Here is a 21,061-nt window from a genome sequence, read left to right as displayed (position 1 = left end):
CCCCCTCCCTCCCTCCCTGCAGGCTCCACCCCTCTGGACTTGTTCAAGTTCTATGTGGAGGAGTTGAAGGCTCGATTCCATGATGAAAAGAAGATCATAAAGGACATTCTAAAGGTGAGGACGACCAGGGTTAGGGTTGGGTGGGAGCCATGCTTCCTGGACAAGACTCCCTAAGAAGTCCTGTTCCCATTTTGCAGGATCTGGCAGCTTGCTCAGCAGATACCAATTGTACTTTTGCCCTGCACTCCAGGGACTCAGTAATAAGGCACAATTTCTGCTCGTAGGAGTGCACGGCCCTGTAGGATTAAAAGGGCCAAGTGTTATTACAGGGAGGAATCTGAAGGATTAACATATTTGAACTACCTGTTTAGGAGTAGGGTAGGTGGGGAGGGGATGAAATGTTTTAGGCATAAGGGTGCCACAGAAGCAAACAGAAGTTGCAAGATACAAAGGTCAGGGCAAGTTTGAGGAGCAAGAAATACAGTGATTCGTGTAAGCGGATAGCCCAGAGATGTTCTTTGTAGCCTGTAGAGTTCTAGAAAAATTTGGAATTCATTGCTAATGTTTTAAAATCAGGAGTTTTCATATAAAAATCTGGTGTTTCAGCTTCTCCCGTCAATTTAGATTACCTGGCAGCTTTGGGCTGGTTTTGAAGTCATTCCCTGAACTCAGCCTGAGATGCCACTGCCCTCTGAAAGGATGTCATTTTTTCCTCAATACTTACTGCTTTTTTAGTATTAGTGTCAGCTGCCATTTACTATCCCATATGCGCTGTCACATTTTTGCACAGGAGAAATAGTTGTCAGTGTTCCTGTCTATCAAAGTAGAAAAGATAAGCTGGGTGTAGTGGCGCACACCTGTAATCCCAGTGCTTGGGAGGCCAAGGCAGGAGGACCTCAGTGAGTTTGAGGCCGGCCTGGGCTGCAGAGTAAGTTCAAGGCCAGCCTGAACAACACAGAGAGACCCTGTCTCAGAAAACTAAGAGTTAGAAAAGATTAGTAAGCAAGTAAAGGGAGCCTCGTGTTCCAAAAGGGGGAAAAAAAAAAAAAAAGAGTGAGAAAGTGCATTTCCTTATGGAAGTGAAGAACATTCTAATGTATTTGAGTAATTAGTCTAGTAAAGTGGTTAGGAGCAGGACTTGCAGAATGCATAGAGTAAACTTGCAGATTAACCCCTTACTAATTGTATGACCTCACACAGGCCACTTAACCTTTTTTGAACCTTTTTTGAGCCTCAGTTTCCTCATCCAAAAAATGTATTCCACCAAAGGACGCTTACAGAGGAACAGAACTTGCTGCCTATCTTACTAATTGTATGACCTCACACAGGCCACTTAACCTTTTTTGAACCTTTTTTGAGCCTGTTTCCTCATCCAAAAAATGTATTCCACCAAAGGACGCTTACAGAGGAACAGAACTTGCTGCCTGAATGGAGAGGGACCTGGGAATAAAGTTAGAAAAGTCCCACATACAGTGTTTCTTGGAGGGTGAATTGTATTTTGTTGTTGTTTTTTAGTGTGTTTTTTTTTTTCTTCTGGTATAAGGGATTGAATCGGGGACCTTGCACTTGCGAGATAGGCGAGGTGCCACTGACCTATATCTCCAGCCCTGAAGTTGGATTGTAATGCCATATCACCTGTATAACATGCATTTAACTTTTAACAAATTAGGAAAGATGTTTTCTGTTTCTCTGGAGCCGTATTATACTCGGTGAAGTAGTGCCTTTGAGTGCTAAATAAGAAACTTAGGCCAAGCATGGTGGCATGTGCCTACAGGCCCAGCACTAGAGAGGCTGAGTAGGAAGACTGCCATGAGTTTGAGGCCAGCCTGGACACATATTGAGACCCTGTCACAAAGAGAAATTTGGATTTTTTTTTTTTGGTACTGGGGAATGAACTTGAGACCTTGCGCTTATGAGGTAGGTGGTAGAACCACTGAGCTAAATCCCTGGCCCAAGAAATTTGGATTTTATAATGATAAGATCAGATGGCGTCTCTTTAGAAAAGCTACTACTAAAAAGAAAAAAAACTGGTCATAGCGTGGTAGCACCTTCCAGTTGGCAGTATTTATGTCTTTTGAGGAGGTTGTAGGTAGACAGTTCTTGAAACCTCAAAATAAAGTGACAGTGACAGGTAATTGAAATAAGCTTTGAGCTTTAAGTCATCTTCTGACTCATCCCTGGACCTCTCCCATTACCAGGGCTGTTTGGTACAAAAATGAGAGCAGCAGAGATCTAGAGGGCTGGAAGAGGCTAAACAAGGAGACCAGTCAGGTGGCTGCTGCAGTCGAGGCGACAGGGGCAGTAGGAATGGCAGGCAAGAGGGTGAGCTATGCTTGAGAAGTCACAGGTGCCTAGAGATAAGCACAGGGTAGGGGTTCAGATTGAGAAATTTTTTGATTCCTATTTTCAGGTGGAGGGGCCTGCATCTCTTGTGCACTGACATGCTAAGATTTTTACTGAAAATTTTTGTTAAAAAAAAAAAACAAAACCCAAAACTTTAAAACCAATGGGATGGTTACTAAGTAGTTGACAGATTGTTTTGTGAAGTTGAGGGAAAAAGGAGTGATGTGCAGGGGGCAGGGCAGTGGATGATGGGTACCACTGGTCAGCACTAAATAGGAGATACTAATTCCACTTGCACAGTTATTCTCAAAAGCAACCCTCCTAGGGCAGGGAGGAGTAAAGCAAATACCCTTTAAATAGGGTAACTATGAACTAGAAATACCTAACCCTAAGATAGCTAAATTTTATTGGATGGTTAACTTTTAGTCACAAAGTGGGCTATACCACCACTTTGCCTGCAGAATTCTATCCCCCTGGCACCACCTGAGAAAGTATCTCTGTGGGAGTTGCTTCCTGTTCCTCCATCTGGGCTTCTGCCTTAGCAGGACAGACGAGCCTGTAAGTCTATGGCTGTCCACAGCCAGGTAGACTTGGTGGTGCCTCATCTATAGGGTAATACAGGGCCCTGTGTGTGGGGCTTGTGAGAAATGTATCCTCTTGTGGTCTGTTGGAGTATGTGGGAGATAGCCAGTCTAGTGCAGATCTGGAAACCAGCAGAGGGGAATGATTAGATTACTGGGGAGAGTAGGGATCAGTAGGGGAAAATTACTGTTCTCAGGAACACGTACATACATGAAAAGTGACAGAAGAGGACCCAGAGAGGGCTGTGTGGAAGAATTAAACAGCAAAAGCACTAAGACCAGGGTGAGGACCGAGCAGGAGCCCTTGGATTTGGCTGTTAGAACATGAGCAAATTTGGGGAAAGGACCACCACAAAGGGAGTGGCTTTGGGGCAGCATCAGCATACATCTTAGAATCAAGTGACTCCTGGCTGTTTATTGGCTCTGAGACTTCTTCAAAGTATTGTATTTCTGAGCCTGTTTTCTCTTCTGCAAATTGGGAACAGTCCATTTGCAAGGTTGTTGGCTTTGGAAAGTGTTACCTTTGGTAAGTGTCATGCTTAAATTGCCTCTCAACACATATTTTTATTTTTCTTTATACTTCAAGAAATTTTAAAAGCAGCAGCAGCAGAGGTAGTTAGCTTGAGAAGGTGAGAGCAGGGTGCAAGGGGTATTTGCGATAGCACAAGGCTTGAAAGTACAGGCTTTGGAGTTAGACCTGGGGTAGAATTTTTCCCCAGGCATAGGTCTAGCTGCGATTTTGGGCAGGTATAAAACTAGAAGGCTAGGACCTGTCGTTTTCCTGTTTGAGACAGGGTCTCATTGTGTAACCCAGAATGGTCTCAAACTTGCAGCAATCCTCCTTCAGTCTCCCAATGCTGGGATTATAAGCGTGTGTCTCCTTGCCTGGTCAGCCTGCTCTTATGAGAACCAGGAGGGTTAAGCGTGTGTGGAGCATTCAGCAGGTTATCTGGTACCTAGTAAGCACTCAGTAGAGCGAGAGGGTAGGGACCAGATGTTGATACAGAATGCGACAGGAAAGCCCAGCTGGGTCCAGAGCTTTAAGCCAAAGGAACAAAGAGCTAACTGTGAGAAACTCAGACGTCAGTCAGCAGATGTGGGGACACCTCTCAACCCTTCAGCTGTGACATCCAGACCAGGGGCAGGCATGGGGCTTGTCAGAGGAGAACTTGGACAGCGTGGTTTCTGAGGTGTCAGTCCCGTGTCACTCCTCTGCCTGTCAGCCGTGGGCTTGCTTCAGGCCACACTGCTCCCTGCTTCATGCGCCACTGTACCTACAGGACCGGGGTTTCTGTGTGGAGGTGAACACAGCCTTTGAGGACTTCGCCCACGTTATAAGCTTTGACAAGAGGGCTGCTGCGCTGGACGCAGGCAACATCAAGCTGACCTTCAATAGTGTGAGGGGCTGGGTAGGGTGGGGCCGATTCTCTAACTTACCCCAGCGCCATATTCCTTTTCTGTTTACACTGCCCCATCGACTGACGGGCTTGGGAGATAATGGCTGTGTGGGCACGGGTCCTAGGCACCCACCCTCTTGGGTGATCCTGTCCTGTGTCCCTTCTGCCCTTAGCTGCTGGAGAAAGCAGAGGCACGGGAGAGGGAGCGAGAAAAGGAGGAGGCACGAAGGATGCGTCGCAGAGAAGCTGCCTTTCGAAGCATGCTGCGGCAGGCCGTGCCTGCTCTGGAGCTGGGCACTGCGTGGGAAGAGGTCAGGAGTGCAGCCTGGCGCCCGTCACCCTCAAGACTGAGGGCAGCGGAGCTTCACCACTGCGGGCCCACCCCAGTCACAGACTGCCCTGGCCCAGCTCCGGCTCCCTTCCTTCCACTGCCCCAGCCCTGCCCTGTGCTCGTGGCGGTGTCCAACCTAGGCCAGGTGGAACCTGGTCTCATCAGCAGTGCTCTCCCCGTTCAAGGTCCGTGAGCGCTTTGTGTGTGACTCAGCCTTTGAGCAGATCACCTTGGAGTCGGAGCGGATCCGGCTCTTCCGGGAGTTCCTGCAGGTGTTGGAGGTGAGCAAGCTTCCTGCCCTCAAGATCCATTCCAGGCACTTAAAACTTCTAGACTAGCTTAACACAGTGCTTAAAGGCTTCTCACCCCACGGCCCTCCTTTATCTAGGGAGGATACGCATGGGGCTCCAGCTTGAGGGAGGGAGATGGGACTGCCTGAGGCTAAAGCTGACTGCCCTCACCTCATCCTTGTCTCTAGCAGACCGAATGCCAGCACCTCCACACCAAAGGCCGAAGGCATGGCAGGAAGGGCAAGAAGCACCATCACAAGCGTTCCCACTCACCTTCAGTGAGTTGGCGGGTAGAAGAACTATGGGGGAAGCTATACTGTTCTGGGGAAATAAGCACTTTATTTCCCCCTTCTATTATTCCCCTTGGAGGGAGATTTGAGGATTTCTTTTGCCGTGGGTCTTCCTCTCTATCCCCTCTGTTGTGTCCCCACTTGCCAGACAAGGGGTCTGAAGGTCAGAGAACTTCTATTCTGACTGGTACGTGCTGACCTACCCAGGGCTCCGAGTCAGAAGAGGAGGAGCTGCCCCGACCATCCCTGCGGCCCCCTAAGCGAAAGAGGCGGAACCCCTCAGAGTCTGGCTCTGAGCCCTCATCTTCACTTGATTCAGTTGAAAGTGGGGGTGCTGCCCTTGGCGGACGGGGCTCTCCACCCTCCCACCTTCTTGCATCAGGTGAGCAGTTACTTGCTGGGAGTCTAGGAGCTGCCGCTCAGGGAGGACTGGATGGGGAAGGCTGACCTGGGAGAGCTGGAACTTCCTTTCATTGCCCAGACAAAAAACTGGGCAGAAGGGAAATGACTGAGCCTTTTTCAGACCATGAGCTCTTATCTGCAGAGAATGCACGGAGGGCTGTGGTAGGGAAAAGGATGAGTCCTCCTTTTTCCCTGTGAGAGTTAGTAGGGATTTTTCTATCTCCAGATCATGGCCTTCGGAAAGCCAAGAAACCAAAAAAGAAAACTAAGAAAAGAAGACACAAGTCGGTGAGTAGAAAACAAACTCTGCCCAAGGTCATGCTATTTTGTGGGCTCTGTTGCACCTCCCAGTTGTCCTGTAAAGGAGCTAAGGTGGGCTTTGGACTCTTACAGAACAGTCCTGAGAGTGAAACTGACCCTGAGGAGAGAGCTGCCAAGGAGAGTGAAGAGAAAGAACAAGAACAGGACAAGGAACATCGGCAGGTGGAGCTTCCTAACCGCTCCCCAGGCTTTGGAGGCAAGAAGGAGAAGGTGCGAGATGGGGCCCAGTGGTGGCCAGGCAGCGCTCTGACCTGGGAACTTGGGGTGAGCTGTGCCTTTGTTCAACAGACAGGCTGGGACACATCAGAAAGCGAGCTGAGTGAGGGAGAGCTGGAGAGGCGGCGGCGGACGCTTCTACAGCAGCTGGATGACCACCAGTGACCCAACAAGCTGTTCTCTGCCTTGGACCCGGCCTGTGTAAGGCAGCGGCTCCTGGGCCACCCTCACTGTGCCTCAGACTCCTTTCTTCATCTGGTCTGTGTCCACTTTTCCTAAAGTAACTTCACCCCCACACACCACTGTGGCACCTCTCAAGGTTTGCTTTGGTGTTCAAGGGTCCCTCACTTCCTGGACTAGTACAGTCCTTCCCTCAGCCCCAGACCACAGACGGGGGTCTGTGTCATGTGGGGTGACGCGATGCCAGTAGGTACAGTGTGAGTGCAGGGGTCTCCAGGGAAGAGACGGGCTAGGTGGTAGAGGGCAGGGTCCTCTTCCTCTAGCGTCAGTGCCTGCTCCTGCCTGCCCCAGGGCTCCACCACTGCTTCCTCCAGCCCTGGGACCCGATGTATGTGTTCTTTGTTTTATAAATAATATTTATAACACGGTCAGTGATTTTTGTTTTCATTTGCTACTTACTGGGGCAGGCTGGGGCCTGAACAGGCAGATGTCCAGGAGAGGGCGCTAGTGTCTCACGTAGGCCTGCCTCCCTTTGTGTCGTCAGAGACCACCCATCCAGCTCTTCCTTTCCCCAGGCTTCTGAGCTGCTTTTACCCCAAGGGGATGTGACCAACCAACCCCCACATCCCCCATATCCCCCCCACAACCAAGTCCAGAAAGAGGAGACAGCCTGGTGCTTCAAGCTTTTGTTGAGAGAGGGAAGGTCTGGGGTTTATATACAAGAGAAAGGGAAGCAGTACATGTACAAAGAGGAGGCCCCAGCATTCCCTTCCCAGGGACTGAGAAGAAACTGCAGTGAACTGGACAAATGGTCTGTGAGGATCATACTTCCTGCCCTCTGCCAAAAAAGCCCAGCAGAGGTGGTTGGCACACTCTTCTCTAGGGGTCACGGGGCCAGTGCAGAGACAGTCTGCTCTTCCGCCCACCACAGCATCCTAGACTGGAAGGAGCCAAGGGAAGGACAGCAGCGGGGCACCATTCCTACCCTTATCACCAGGGTGCAGGTGATCCCAGGTGGGCGGGGGTCCAGGGCCCCTGAAGCCTGAACACTCTAGAGTTGCGCATGCAACAAGGAAAGGAGAAACAGGGAAGAGGGCTTTCTCCTTTTATCCCCCGGGGCTCTAGGAGAGAGGCCTAGGTGCCCCTGTGTAGGTTAAAGCTGGAAGTATTTTCCCAAGCCCTCAGCTGATCCTTGGTGACCCTTCAGGAAATGCTGCTGAGTACGGGGACAAAGTGCAGTACTGGAGTCACAAGGGAAGTGCCCAGCCCCTACAGAACTCACTGCCGTACAGGTTAAGACCCAGCCCGAGAGTGAGGGTAGCACAGCTGAGCACACAGCACAGCCTTTTGCTGGGCCCCTGGCTTCAGGTCCACTGGCCAGACTTGCAGGACTGAGGGTTGAAGCGCTTCTGCCTCCAAGAGTCTCAGTGGGGGCCTGGAGCCCGAGGGGGGCCACTGGGTAGTGCAGCACTCCCGGCTTGGTGAACAATGGGCTGGTACTGGAGGCCTGTGGGGAAGACAGGGCAGCTGAGCATGACTGTGGCCCCACGGCAGGGCAGAGCGGAGCCAGCCATGAAGTGTGGTGGTGGTGGTGGTGACGGGGAACTAGAGGCTAAGGAGACAGGGTTGACATGGGAAGATTCAAAGCTGAGGAGAGACCCTGGATGTCAGGAGGCAGAGATAAGGACCATCTGGCTATTTGTGAGCATCAGCTGTTGCCAGAGCTTTTAGAGGGAACTCTTGAGGAAGGCAAAGACTCAGGATCCTTAGGTGATGAAAACCATAGGCTTGGTCCTGGCTGTGCTGAAAGAGCCCCCAACCCTAGCCTGGCAACTCCCTAGCCCGTCTTAGCAGAAGCCATGAAAGCGTTACTGGGAGAGATACCGCTTCCCGAGGGCACATGCAGGGGATAAGCCATGCTTCTCAGAGCATGGAGCATGCAGAAGTATGTGTCCCCATCACTGGAAGGCTGCCAGGGGATGGTTCCAAGTCATGCAGGGGATGTGCCTGTGAGTTCCAGCAGGACTCTGGGGGAGTGGGCATGCAGAGGGGCAGCTGTGGTGCCCGGTACCTGTCAGGGGTCCCAGCCTTGGGGGTTAACAGTTTGATTCATCATGGTGGGCTGCATCGCAGAAGAAGTGTGAGCCCCGCTTGGCAGTACGGGCCGTGAAAGGGACACTCTTCAGCACTGTGGCCCAGGAGAGAGACAGGGGTCAGGCCTCATGCGGTATAAGGCAGAATAGGGCCAAGGGGATTAGGCTGGGCCCAATGGCCAGGTTCCAGGGAGGGTAAAGGGCCATCTGTACCTGTGATGATGTCCTCAATGGTTCCATCCTTCCCCTCATAAACAGGCCGGTGCTCCTTAGCCTGGCGCCGCCTCAACTCTGCAATTAGCTCCTGCTGTTGCCACTTGTTCCGCTGGGATGGGGTCTTTGAAGCAGGAAGGAATCATCACTAACCTGAGGCCTCAATGTGGACATGCACTTGCACACTGCTAGGAATCCCCCTCCCAGAGCCCTATTCCCTGTCCCTCTGAATTCAGGCCCTTAGGCCCTCTGGGGATCTCTCTGTTCCAGTTTTCCACTTCCTCTCTAGCTCTCTGCTGCCCCTAGGCTAGCTAAAGGTCCACCCACCTTGGCATCCAGCTTCTTGGCTTCCTGAGCCAGCTGCTTCTCCCGCATTACCTCCTCCTGCTTCTTACGGGCTTCATTTTCTTGTTCTGCTTCCTAAGGACCGTAGGTGGGGGTGAGGCTCACACAGGCTGGGAGGGGAGGGGCTGACACTGAGGACAGACAGTGGGTGGCAATGGGAGCAGCTAACCCCAGGTGGCTACCCTCTGGAGGGGCACTTCCTGCCCCTAACAATTACAGGAAGGGCCTGGGCCCCCACCCTGCCCACCAGTTCACAGCTAAGAGGCCTGTCGCCAGCATCCATTGCTCTCTTCCCCAGGACGCAAAGGAGTTGGAAGAGGCCCAGACTTGGAAGCCCCAAGACCTCTCTCCCCTAACCAGTTTTCTGTCAGACAAACTCCTCTTTAACTCTCTCCACCTTACCTTGGAAGGAAACTCCTTTTTCTTTTTTTTTTTTTAATGCCTGGGACCGAACTCAGGACCTTGTGCTTGTGAGGCAGGCGGCAGCACCACTGAGCTAAATCCCCAGCATCTCCAGCTTACCTTGTAGGAACGAATGAATCGGACAAATACTGGAAAGAATACAGAAGGAGGTGTGGTCTTGGGACTCTCGCCAAAGTAGCACACAACTGCATTGTAGGCTTCCTGGGAAAAGTGGGGGAGATGGGGTCAGCTCCCACACCAGGAGACAGAAGGCCCATGGAAATCAGAGCCCAAGGTTGAAAAGAAACCAACCATCCAGGCCCTGGGAGCTGGAGAGAATGTGAGGTCCCCAAATCTCTAGAGTATATTTCTCCAGAGGTGGCTACTGCCACACCCCCAAAATCCTTACCCCCCCAGATAGCTGGTCTGCTGCCTAATAACCCGAGGCAGGCCCAACCTGAGAGGTGTGGTGCTTGGGCCAGGTCCTCCCCGCATCCCTTGCTTGCCTCAGCTGTCTTGGCATCACGCTGGAGCTTGTCCAGTTTGCCTTCGTTGGTGCTGAGGAAGCTCCGAAGGACACTGTTGTCATGAATGCTGCATTCCCGCCGAATCAGCTCCATGCCCCGGCCCAGCTCCTTCACGTCTAGCAGCACGTTCTCCAGGGACACTGTGGTCACCAGAGGCCTGGCTGAGGCCTGTCCGACATGCCCACTTCCCAGCCCAGGGCTACAGCAAACATGCCCTCCCCCTCGACAAATTGTCACACGACACGGAAGTGAAGTGTGCAACAGGCCAGCTGAGGCTCCACAGCGGCAAGGGAAAGGAGTGGAGGCTGTGAGCCCTTGGTCCCAAAAGAACAAGGTAGCAAAAGAAGAGAAGTCACAGAGGCTGCTGGTGTCCTAAGTGGAGCTGCCTCAGGCCTGACCCAGTTTTCATGGCTAGGACAGAAATAACAGCTACCTCATGTCTATAAAGGGCTTTATGGTTCTTCCAATTACTTTGCACACACATAGGAAATGCAGTCTTTAAGTGAAGGAATTGAGAGTAAAGAGCTATTGCCCTCCTTCCTGCTCTCATGGCACCTATCTGGGAAGAGCTGAGAAGGGCTGGGCTGGACCTACTCCCTCCAGGGTACCCCCTGCTCATGGCTCTAGCAGAAAGCTCTGAAGTAGTCAGAAGATGAAAGAAACAAATGGACCCAAGTGTTCCCTCTCCTTTCTTGGGATAGTCCTGGGATGGACCGGAGGACAGCCGAGGTCTCCTCACCTGCTGCAGCTTTCTCTACAAAGTGCAGCTCATGCCAGAAGTTGGCCAGATCTGGGTATTTTTCCTTCACCGTCAAGGCAATGAAATGCAGTAGTGTCATCTTCCGGTCAGTGGACTTCGTATCCAGAAGCTGGGGAGGGAGGGGCAGTGCCACAGAGCTAAACACGCTGGCTTCACCACTACCGCCCTCGGGCTTCCTGCCCATGCTGTCCCCACCACCACCTTACCAAATCCAAGCTCTGCAGCTTGAAGCCATACACAGCGCCTCGCTTGCTGCTGTTCATATAGTTCCCCAGAGCAAGTATGATCTGTCCCAGAGATACATGGGAGGGAGGTCAGGCCACGCCCCAAGGCTCCCACCCAGGACCTGGGAACCACTAGCACCCCATTCGCTCCTCTCCCCACCTCCAGCATCTGCTTCAGCTTCTGCGAGGACTTGACAGAGGCAGAGGCTGCAATGATGGCATTGAGTTGCTAGAAGAGATGAACACCCCAGTCAGCCCAGGCTGGCAAATGGGGTGAAGTCGGGGAGAAGAGGGCGGCAAGGAAGGTGAGGTGGTCAGGAAAGGGAGGGTAGAGGGGCAGCTTCAGAACCACAGTTCAGGCAAGGGCTGTACCGGTGTGAGCATCTGCAGGTTGTCCTGAAAGTTGCCCAGGAAGGCCATGCCAGCCATTCGTTGGGTCAGCCGCTCCACCTTGCTGAACAGCAGCATGAAGCGGTCCTCAGCCGCCAGTTCTTCCAGGGGCTGCCGCTCACGCTCATACTGCCGCAGCAGCTTCACCTCAGCCTCCGTGGGCAGAAATCGCATCAGGCACTCCACGAAGTCCACGGGCAGTGTCTGGAGATCAAACCTGTGTAGGAGAAAGGACATCTGGAGTTGGGGGACTGAAGGACACAGCCAGAGCTCTGCAGTACCACTGCCTCATCTGCCAGGGCCAGCCATGGTCCAGGGAAACTCTCCATGCTACCCTGTGATGTCTTTCCTCTTCAGCTATGGTGAAGACCAAGTACCTAAGCACGACCCGTAAGAGTTCTGCCCACCTCTCCACCCTGTCTCTCCTACTCCTCTCCCTAAAGCCAGATTCCATTTTCAGTATCCAAAGCACCACACTCCTCCTTCCAGGCCCTGAACTGGGCTGATGTGCACTTCCTTCAGGCCTAGTTGAGACGTAACTGGGATAGGTGATGTACCTGATCACCGACCTCAGTTGTGGCTCCCACTTCCTGCCCTCTGCCATCTTGGTCGTATCGCTCAATATTGCTGCACCATCCTCACTGGTCTAGGGGCTCCTTGGGTAAGGTCTGGAGTGAATCTCTAGCACCTCACGCAATGCCCGCTTGGCGTACATTTCTGGTCATGCCAGTGGATGGCTCAGGGGTGTGAGGGAATTCTGTCAGAGCACTAGCATTTAGGGAATGCTAGACTTCTGGGTGGAGAACTGTGTTGCCAACTGGCTGGGGACCAAGGCTAGGTCAGTGAGAGGCTCACATGTGGATGGCTCTGCATATCTCTTCAGCTGAGCGGCCAGCCTTGCGCAGAGTGATGGCCAGGTTCTTTGCACGGTTGGCTTCCAACAGTGTCACCTTGCTGGCAGCCTTCTGCGCGGTCTTGTTCTTGGAGCAGATGAGGTCAAGGGCAGGCCCCTGTGCTTTCGTCTTAAATAATTCCTCAAACTTGTCTAGATCCAAGTCCTACCAGGCACAGACAAGAAGGCAAAATGCTACGGCTTTTTACTATGAGAGTACTCACTGGTGTTAGGGCCCGGTATGGTGCCAGCTCTGACTCATGGAGCTGACATTGGGCTCTTCCCAGTCCACAGAATCTGGCTAAAAGGACAACTTGGTTCCCAGCCCCCAAGCCCACCTTTCTGGGCCCCAGACCCTGTCACCTCCAAGATCTTCTCATCATCGAGTTCGCTAAAGACAGTGCCACTGATCTGATTGGGTTTCAGGGCTGTCCAGTTGAAGACTGGTAGCCGGAACTTGGTCTTGATAGGTTTCTTAATGCGAATGGCTGATTTGGAAAGAAGATCAGTGAGGCAGGGACTAAGGACACATTCCCCTGGTCCCACTACCCCTCCCCAGAGCCCAGGAGACACTCACCCGACAGGCCCACTGTCAAGACCACAGAAGGAGCAGCGCCAGGGAGAGGTGGAGCTGGGGGACACTTGTCTAGGGGGAGAAGAAACAGCACAGTAACCCAATCACAGGACTCTTTCCAGGCCACCCACCCCTCTGCCTGTTACCTCATTTTTCAAGACCCTCAGGTTTTGTGAGCTCTGCTCAAGGGTTCCCCAGGAGTCCTAACTGATCAAGGGCTATACCTCTCACCTCTCCTCTGCAGTCTTGAGAGTAATCAGGAGCAAGAAACAGCTGACCGTGCACCCTGTGCTAGCAACCTGAGCTCCTTGGATCTGGTCCCTTCCTCAGCCCTCTAACCCTAACTTGATACTCTTCCAGACCTCAAATGATGCCATTTCCCTGCTGACCCCTTACTAGGGTTTTGCCCCCACACTGAGACTGCCCCTAAAAGCCAGGAATCCTGATTACCTGGTAATGGGGGAGGGGGTGGCGGCAAGGGAGGAGCTGGGGGTGGAGGCTGAGGAAGAGGCTCCCCGGCAGGTGGGCCCGGAGCCAGAAGGTCCAGGTCAGAGGCTGGTCCACCCTCACTCGGTTCTGCAAGGCCTACCCTGGCCAGGGCCTCTCCTGCCATGGACTCCAGGCCTCGGACACTTGGCTCCAGGTGGCATCGGCGCTGGTAGGCCTCTTCCTTCTCCTTAATGAGCCTCCTCAGGGTGTGCACCTGGTGGCTTGTGTTCTCATACGTCTCCTATCAAGCGGACAGTGCCAGTGAGGGAAGAGTGACCTAACAGCATAGTAATCCTTACTCCTAGGAGAATTCCTACCCAAGGGACACACAGTGCAGGTCATTGTGAGGGTACTGGGAGCAGAATTACAGGTGGGGAGCAGGGGAGCTGGTGCAGCAGAACAGAAACAGTGAGCAGAAGAGCTAGACTGCCTTCCCTGGCACCCTGAGGAGTGCTTCCCTCTACACCAGTTCTCAAGGTCCAAAAGGATGACAGTGAGACTCTTTGGCCATTTCCAGTCTGACACAGCTGCTCTCACCACAAGTCCTCACTGGTCCTATTTCTTTTGGTCTTGTATTGTCACTCACTTGTAAGACCCTCAGACAGGCCCTGCCTTAGTCATCTCTGTGTTCTCCACCACTCCCGATACTATATTAAGCGGGGGCTGGGCAGAATCAGTCTGGGCCTAGTGGAGGCAGCCTGTGTTCCTCTGAAAGAAAAGGTAGGTGTGGGGACAGAGACTGAAATAGGAGGAATGCCTGTGCTCCTGATTTAAGATTCCTGGTAGGCAACCTAATAAACAGGCAGAGCACATAGGCTATCCTGCCCCTGCTCGGTAAACATGGGGGACCACATGGAGGGAAAAACAGCAGCATGAGAGGGAGGTAGAGGCCTAGACTGCATGCCTCATCCATTCCCACTCTCTTCCGTGTATATCCGGCCCACTATGGCTTCAGCTTCATTCCCCAACTAAAACATGGTGAAATCACCAGTCCACCCTTATCCGAGTACCTCAAGAATAAACCAAGATCTTTCCTTGAAGTTGGGGGTGGTGACATATACCTGTAATCCTAAAACTTTGAGGGGCTGATGCAGAAGAACTGCAAGTTTGTCTCAAAATTAAAAAAAAAAAAAATTGCTGGGGATGTATCTCAGAGAAGGATTTAGCTCAGAAGGCCTTGTACCACAGATGTATTCACATGCGTGCACGCACGCATACACGCACACACACACTCTCTCTCTCTCTCTCTCTCTCTCTCTTTCCTTGACATGACTCAAGAGGGAGAAGCACGATCCTGAGGCACTGGAGCACCTGGGAAGTCAGGGCCTCTCCCATGATTACTTTGTACCTTGATGTTCTCCAGTTCCTTCTCCCGCTGGAGCAGTTGCTTTTCTAGCTCTGCTACCCTCATCATGTTCTCATTCTCCATGTCTAGAAGCTTCTCTGTGAGCTGCAGGAAGGGCAGGGCAGATTCAGTACCATCCCTAAAACCTGGGCACTCAGCATAGCCAGAAGCCTGGTGAGACCTGGGCCCAAACCCCCAACAAGGCCTCAAAGGCACCTTGGTCAGGTAGCTTCCCTAAATCATGGCTGTGGGCCCAGGGTCTGACACCATGTGAAAAGCAACAAATACAGGGCAAATGACAGCTTTCTGCGCTAAGCCTAGGGTCACCTCAAGCCCAGCCCTGGAGGTCAGTCTGTGTTCCAATGGTGAGTAGTCAAGTGGCTCAAGCCAGAGCAGACCCTAAAGAGCCCCAGTGGGCTCTAAAGCCTTCCCGGGGTTCAATCTGGAGCCAAGTGTGTCAGCTCAAGATTCTGGAACTCAGTTGTCCCCACCCTCCACGCGGCTCCAGCAAGCAGAGGCCACCTACGTGAGATACATGCTCCTCCAGCTCCTCCACCTTTTCCAAGGCTACATTCTTGGTCTCAGCATCCTCCAACAAACCCCCCACATCAAACACGTTGTCCAGATATGCCTGGATCTGCACCTGCAGCTTCTCGCTCTCTGTGTGCCTTGACTTCTGGGAGAAAAGCAGAGAGTAGTAATTGGGGGAGCCAGAAGGATCAGGGCAGTGTCCTGGGAATCTTAGTTATGATTACCCTTCACTACCACTTTCTAGAGCACAAGCCAGGGACTTCTTGCTGTTGGCCTCATCAGCATCAATGTGCAAGGAGCCATCAGCCATCTTAGAGGGGGAGACCTCTGTGTGTGTGTGCGTGTGTGTGTGATACCAGGGATTGAACACAGGACCTTGCACTTGCAAGGCAGGCACAGCGCCACCAAGCTAAATGCCCAGCCCAAGACCTCTATTGATGGACCGGAGTCCTAAGCCACAGAAGATAGGCACGTTCCAGAAGCACCCAGGACTAGGCTGTTGTAAAAGCAACTCTGTGATGTGTCTAAGTTGGCTCCCCACATGGCTCACCTCACAGCCACTGGCCAGCTTACCTGCAGGAACTCCTCCAGCCCCAGCTTGGTGAACTCATACTGCAGGTGGACCCGGAAGTTCATGTCCTCCACAGAGTGCACCACAATGTTGATGAACTGCATGCAGGCCACCTGAGGAAGTAGCAGGGCATGGCAACACACATCAGCATGGCCCCATCCTTAGGGAGCTCACAGCCTGCCTGGGTATGCACCAGCCCCCAGCCCACCTCCTCACCATGAAGTCAATGTTGCTATCCTCATTCCGGAAATACTCCATCAGCTTCTCAAAGCGGTGCAGCTCCTTGCACACCTGAATGAGCAAACTTTCTCAGGGAAAGGATGTATACTTCTCACAGAGTCCAAGTTCCCGAGGACTGGCTCCCAGGAACACCATGTCAAAAGCACTTGTTCAGACCAAGTTTAACCATAATTCTATGTAGGGAATGGGCCGCTCTGGACACTATATTTTTAAAAAAATTTTATTAGTACATGTTTGCAATACATAATTACATTCTTCATGGGAAGTTGGTACATACACATAACACATCTTTTTGTGTGTGTGTGACAGGGTCTCACTCTGTAATTCAGGCTGGCCTCGAACTTGTGGCGCTCCTCCTGCCTCAGACTCTCAAGTGCTGGGATTACAGGCGTGTACCACCACGCTTGGCAACACATCTTAATCCTCTTATGTCCCTTTCACCTCCCTATTCTGGACAGAAAACCTGGGACCCAGAACCTGACCATGGGTATCTGGTACCAACTCTGTTGTGCCCTCAAGCTAGGTTTTAGGTGTCTCTGAGGTCAGGTCAATTAGAAACACAGGGGTCTGATGCTGCCAAGTTACAGAAGGAAGGAGAAAAGGGAGTCAGGCCAGGGCTGAGGCAGAAGGCTGAGGTCCTAGGGGACACAGAGGAGGGGCCAGTGTGCAGGAAAGCCCTCTGTTGAGGGGTCCAGAGGCTCCTGTGAGTCCTGGGCTTCACGGAGGAAGAGCCATTTCCTGGCTTGAACAATGGATGTCAGGGAAGAGGTGTGGAGAGAAGGAAGGGGTGGAACCACAGCTGTGGCTGGATGTCGAGGAATCCCATGTTCAAGCGACTAGGGTTATGAGGCCAGGCCCAGGAGCTTGGGAAATTCCACAAAGGAGCTCCTTTTCTCCTCACCAATGGAGGAGAGAAACATCTTTCTGCTCTGGGTTCCGCCCATGTGTTCACTGAAGGAGAACTACTTTCGGAGTCTCAGTGTAGACAGATGGCCAGGCTTGAGTGAGTGTGCAGTGGCGGCACAGCAAGCTGCTCAGACAACTCTGATGGCCAGGTTAGGACCACTCATCACAGCCTACAGCATTCTTAGCTAATCAAGAGGTTTCCTGGCATGAGATCTAGCAATACTGAAGTTCCAGTTTTTCTTTTTTCTGGTACTAGGGATTGAACTCAGAACCTTGTGCTTACGAGGCAGGCTAAACCCCTGCCCCTCCAGTTTTACTTTAGTGTTAATACTGCTCTGGAGAGCAGCCTGCTCAGCCAAGCAGTAAGATGGTAAAATCATGGAGATTACAGGTGATGGTGCTTACCTACTGGTTCCCTGTCTTCTCCCCTGATAAAAAAATACACATGCAGGCAGAAGACTGACCTCTTTGAAATTATCAAAGGCAGCAAGGATGATTTCATGACCTCCCCGCACCAAACACACAGCTGCCAGGAGCTCCAAGACCAGGGCTTTGGTCCTAAGGGGTAAAGAAGGAAGATTAGCACCCAGCTTCCCATCCCGGCTACCACACAGCTCATGTTCATGGCTGGCAGAGTCCTTTGGAGAATGCCTTGGGACAAAGGGTGGGGATGGGTTTTAGAAAGAAGGCAGGGAGAGCCAGGGACTTAGCTCAGTGGCACTGCACCTGCCTCACAAGTGCAAGGTCCCAAGTTCGATCCCAGGTACCAAAAAAAAAAAGGGCAGGGAGGAAGGCTTGCTCCCTCATTGCTATGAAGACCAGAGGGAAGCCAGAGACATTTTCCCGGCAGAGGGGAGGGAGACAAATGAAGGTTCTGACCCTGGCTAGAGGACCCCAAGGCCAGAATGGACTTGTCAGGAACAAATGGAGCCCAGATCTCCAAAGCCCTGGAGCAGGGTGGAGGACTCACCTTGGATTCTTGTTGTTGAGGCTAAGTGCAATCTCATTGACAGCATGGGGGTGGGACATGACCAGATTGAAGCCATACTGCAGAAAAAGGACAAAAGGAGGGAACCCTGATGGTGGGGAAGGGAGAGCCCAGCAGATTTCCATGGCTGCAGGCCGTCGAGCAAACCTCTCTCTCACCAGCTGGTGCGTGCTAGCTCTACTGCTTCAGCAGATGAGGCAGAAGAGGCGGACGGTGCAAACCCTTACCTGGTAGTTCATGATGGCTCGGAGACAAAGGATGCAAACGTGGACATCATCCTTCTGGCTCACCAGGCGGGAGTTCTTCAGGGCCCTGCGTCCAGGGAGAGTGCTATACCTGGGGGAGAGGGCCAGGCCAGGCAGTCAGGTGGGGACTGAGGTCACTGCTGAATGGTCTTGGAGTGCTCACCATCAACCAGACAGCAGGCGGCCCCTGAGCAGTGGCAGAAATAGGGGGAGGAGAATCTCGTACTTACAGCCAAGAGACAGGGTGCAGGAGGCAGGGCAGTCAGCCTGTGTTCACCTCCCTGGGACAGACCCTTCTCACCAACTGCCCAGGATCTCAGCTTCATAACCAGCGCCCAAACCACTCTAAACCCAGAGTCTTCAAAGTACACATGGCAGTATTCAAGGCCTTTTGAGTCTTTGAAATATACCGAGAGAGACACTCATCTGAGCCTTCCCTCTCCTCCCTTCTAGTGGCTGCATCTTCTACATATTTCACGGGGTAGAAGCAGAACAGATCCCCAAAGCTTAGGAAGGCCAGGCAGCTACTCCTGACTTTGTATCACCACTCCAACACCTTCATGATGTTTCACGGAGACAAAAAAAAAAAGGGAAGCACATATGCTTCTCATGACTAGAATGATGAGCAATGTCTGAAGAACAAAACCCAAAGAAGTAGGAGAAAAGCACAGCCACAAGAGAGAGGCCAAGGAAAGGGCTACATGGCCCAAAGGACAGCCTCCGGAGGCAGCAGGAGCTCTGTGAATCATCCTATCCATCTGTCTGCCTCTTGAGACACCACAGACGAATGCAGCAGCCTTGGAGAGAAAAGGCCTGAAGGAAGAAGGAAAGGGAAGAGGCAGGCGGGTGGATGGGAGCTGGTCTCTGAGCAGCTGACGAGAAGGTCCAGTGCTTGAGGGAAACAGACATGAAGGCAAGAGCTGGTTCAGCCAGTGAAGCCCAATTCCCGCATGAGTAGCTGGGGAAGAATGGCCAAGACAGTGAGGAATGGAGGAGGGGGAGAGCTGGAACCCCAGATGGGGTGGCACAGCTAAGGACCACATACTTACCCAGGACAGACCGCTGGGCAGAGTCAAGGAGAGAGAGGACAGACCAGAGACAGACTGGCAGGCAGAAGGCAAGAGAGCTGAGCCTGGAAGCAAGAGTGGAGGGAGGAGCATGAGCACTCACCGAGGTTACTGAGACCTGGGCTGGGGCTGGGGCTGGGGTGGGAGGCAGGAGGGCAGAGCGAGCGCGCACATACCGGAGCACAGACTGGCGCGCAGAGCGAGCGAGGCTGTTGGTGAAGGGGGCCGAAAGGGCGCTGGGTGGCTGCAGGTCCTCGATTGACCTGCTCCAGGACCGGAGCTTGTCAAATGCACCATCATCACCACTCTCCAGACCCTCAAAGTCAAACCTGGAGCATGAAAGGACACATATGCGCACACAAAAGCACATACACGGTAGTTCGGTGCCAAGACCCCTGGGGAGCCCACCTCCCACCCTTCAGGCCTCCAGGGTAACAAAAAGCAAGGGCAGCAAGAAGAGAGCACAAAATTGGGTGGCAGATACCCAATCCTGGTCAGGATAGCACCAACAGAGGACAATGCGGAGGAGGCTCAGGAAGCTCTAAGAAGAGGGGGAGTCTGAGGAGATGGGATGCTAGCTCTCTGTTCCCTAATGGCCAGGCAACTCCAGAAGTGGCCTCCCTATGGCCCAAGGGCAGTAGAGGCCATTTTCCTGCACACCTAGCCTTGGCGGGGGACATCTCAAGCTGTGGCTCCACAGGAGAATCTGCCCTAAGGAGGAAGTGGTAGGCAACACACCAACTAAGGGTCTTGCTAGTTGGCCAACAGCAGTTGCCAAAGGGCCTCTTGGTGTCCTGATAGAGCCCCATTTGATCTGGATTGGGTAGGCTGCATAGACAGGAACTGGGATTCCAGCAAGCCCAGAATAGCATATGCTCTTTTATGTTTAGGAGCGGGGGCACTAACTACTACTCTATGCTAACACCGAATTTTTTTGGTTCTGGGGATGGAACCCAGGACCTCAAGCATGTTGGACAGGCACTCTACCACTGAGATACCCCAGCCCCAGCACTGTTTTTTTTTTGTTTGATTTTTTTTTTTTTTGAAACAGGGTCTCACTTTGTAGTTCAAACTGACTCTGAACTCATTATGTAACTCATGCTGGCCTCGAACTCATGGCAATCCTCCTGCCTCTGCTTCCCGAGTGCTGCGATTAGAGGCGTGCACCACCACTCCCAGCTAAGAAAAGGTTTTCTATGATTAGCTACTTGAGGAGCATCTAGGTTTTCTTGGTATAGAGGCTCCTTGGACTTCCACTTCCCTGAGGGAAGAATTCACAGGTTGAAGACTGGGGACCCGCTAGTAGTGAGGATAGTTTCTCAGTTCCTGCTTCTGGAATCACATCTCTCCCACCATTAGCAATTTGTGAGTGTGGCCAGGGCAGATCATAACCAAGACCACACACTCACAGGGCCTTTTCTCACACATCCCCACTGGGGGCACCCCTTCGGAAGCTGAGAAGCAATCTCACTCACTGTTCTCTGCCCCTGTGGGCCACTGAAGACTAGGGAGCAACTCCCATAAGTTCCTCTCCCCGCAGAGCATCTTGCTCCCTGTTCATGGCCCTGGGTCAAAGGCAAGGAGACTGGGCTTTCTGGAACAGGAAGCAGTATCTGCAATGCCTGGACATTTCACAGGAAGTGGAAGAGGCATCAAAGTCCCAACAATCAGAAGGTGGTAAATGGGACTCTCCAATAGACATCAGAGGAAGCTCTGTCTCTCAGGGAGGCAGCTTGCTGGTAGCTTCCCACATCAGTAACAGTACTCCTAAGCACTGGCATACGCAGCTTTCAAATAAATGCCTTCACTCAAACTACTGGCCCAACCCCTTTCTTCCCAACTCTTCCTAGAATACACACACACTCTCCTCTCCCCTGAGTTTTTCTTTTTTTTTTTTTTTTTTTTTTT

At 52.4% G+C, this 21,061-nt stretch overlaps 2 protein-coding genes across 10 annotated transcripts in view; one reads left to right on the top strand and one right to left on the bottom strand.

The window, feature by feature from the left end:
- The window catches only part of Prpf40b (pre-mRNA processing factor 40 homolog B), a 19,963-nt gene extending 13,204 nt beyond the window's left edge, over positions 1-6,759 (top strand). For 5 of the 8 annotated variants that reach the window (XM_033763550.1, XM_033763551.1, XM_033763547.1 and 2 more), the window contains 9 exons: positions 23-114; positions 4,205-4,321; positions 4,495-4,632; positions 4,838-4,933; positions 5,131-5,220; positions 5,440-5,614; positions 5,861-5,922; positions 6,028-6,165; positions 6,244-6,758. In XM_033763550.1, coding sequence (XP_033619441.1) covers positions 23-114; positions 4,205-4,321; positions 4,495-4,632; positions 4,838-4,933; positions 5,131-5,220; positions 5,440-5,614; positions 5,861-5,922; positions 6,028-6,165; positions 6,244-6,336 — 1,001 coding nt within the window. In that variant the 3' untranslated portion in view covers positions 6,337-6,758. Of the gene's footprint in view, positions 1-22; positions 115-4,204; positions 4,322-4,494; positions 4,633-4,837; positions 4,934-5,130; positions 5,221-5,439; positions 5,615-5,860; positions 5,923-6,027; positions 6,166-6,243 lie in introns of all 8 variants that reach the window. The other 3 variants (XM_033763549.1, XM_033763545.1, XM_033763546.1) reach the window with 2 other exon arrangements.
- Positions 6,760-6,775: 16 nt separating this feature from the next.
- The window catches only part of Fmnl3 (formin like 3), a 56,364-nt gene continuing 42,078 nt past the window's right edge, over positions 6,776-21,061 (bottom strand). Inside the window, exons 6-27 of one of the 2 annotated variants that reach the window (XM_010623627.2) lie at positions 19,330-19,482; positions 18,069-18,177; positions 17,824-17,900; positions 17,318-17,411; positions 15,924-15,998; positions 15,710-15,820; positions 15,132-15,278; positions 14,609-14,710; positions 13,222-13,501; positions 12,775-12,843; positions 12,561-12,685; positions 12,161-12,363; positions 11,288-11,522; positions 11,076-11,144; positions 10,898-10,978; positions 10,671-10,800; positions 9,911-10,071; positions 9,525-9,626; positions 8,985-9,077; positions 8,658-8,781; positions 8,423-8,539; positions 6,776-7,858 (exon numbers count right to left, since the gene is read on the bottom strand). In XM_010623627.2, the coding sequence (XP_010621929.1) occupies positions 8,448-8,539; positions 8,658-8,781; positions 8,985-9,077; positions 9,525-9,626; positions 9,911-10,071; positions 10,671-10,800; positions 10,898-10,978; positions 11,076-11,144; positions 11,288-11,522; positions 12,161-12,363; positions 12,561-12,685; positions 12,775-12,843; positions 13,222-13,501; positions 14,609-14,710; positions 15,132-15,278; positions 15,710-15,820; positions 15,924-15,998; positions 17,318-17,411; positions 17,824-17,900; positions 18,069-18,177; positions 19,330-19,482 (2,632 nt within the window). In that variant the 3' untranslated portion in view covers positions 6,776-7,858; positions 8,423-8,447. Of the gene's footprint in view, positions 7,859-8,422; positions 8,540-8,657; positions 8,782-8,984; positions 9,078-9,524; positions 9,627-9,910; positions 10,072-10,670; positions 10,801-10,897; positions 10,979-11,075; positions 11,145-11,287; positions 11,523-12,160; positions 12,364-12,560; positions 12,686-12,774; positions 12,844-13,221; positions 13,502-14,608; positions 14,711-15,131; positions 15,282-15,709; positions 15,821-15,923; positions 15,999-17,317; positions 17,412-17,823; positions 17,901-18,068; positions 18,178-19,329; positions 19,483-21,061 lie in introns of both variants that reach the window. The other variant, XM_019207430.2, reaches the window with a different exon arrangement.

The sequence above is a fragment of the Fukomys damarensis genome, unplaced genomic scaffold (genome assembly GCF_012274545.1).
Source record: "Fukomys damarensis isolate Sample0158 unplaced genomic scaffold, DMR_v1.0_HiC HiC_scaffold_15, whole genome shotgun sequence".
Classification (NCBI taxonomy): Eukaryota; Metazoa; Chordata; class Mammalia; order Rodentia; family Bathyergidae; genus Fukomys; species Fukomys damarensis.
This window is presented reverse-complemented; position numbering and strand designations above follow the sequence as displayed.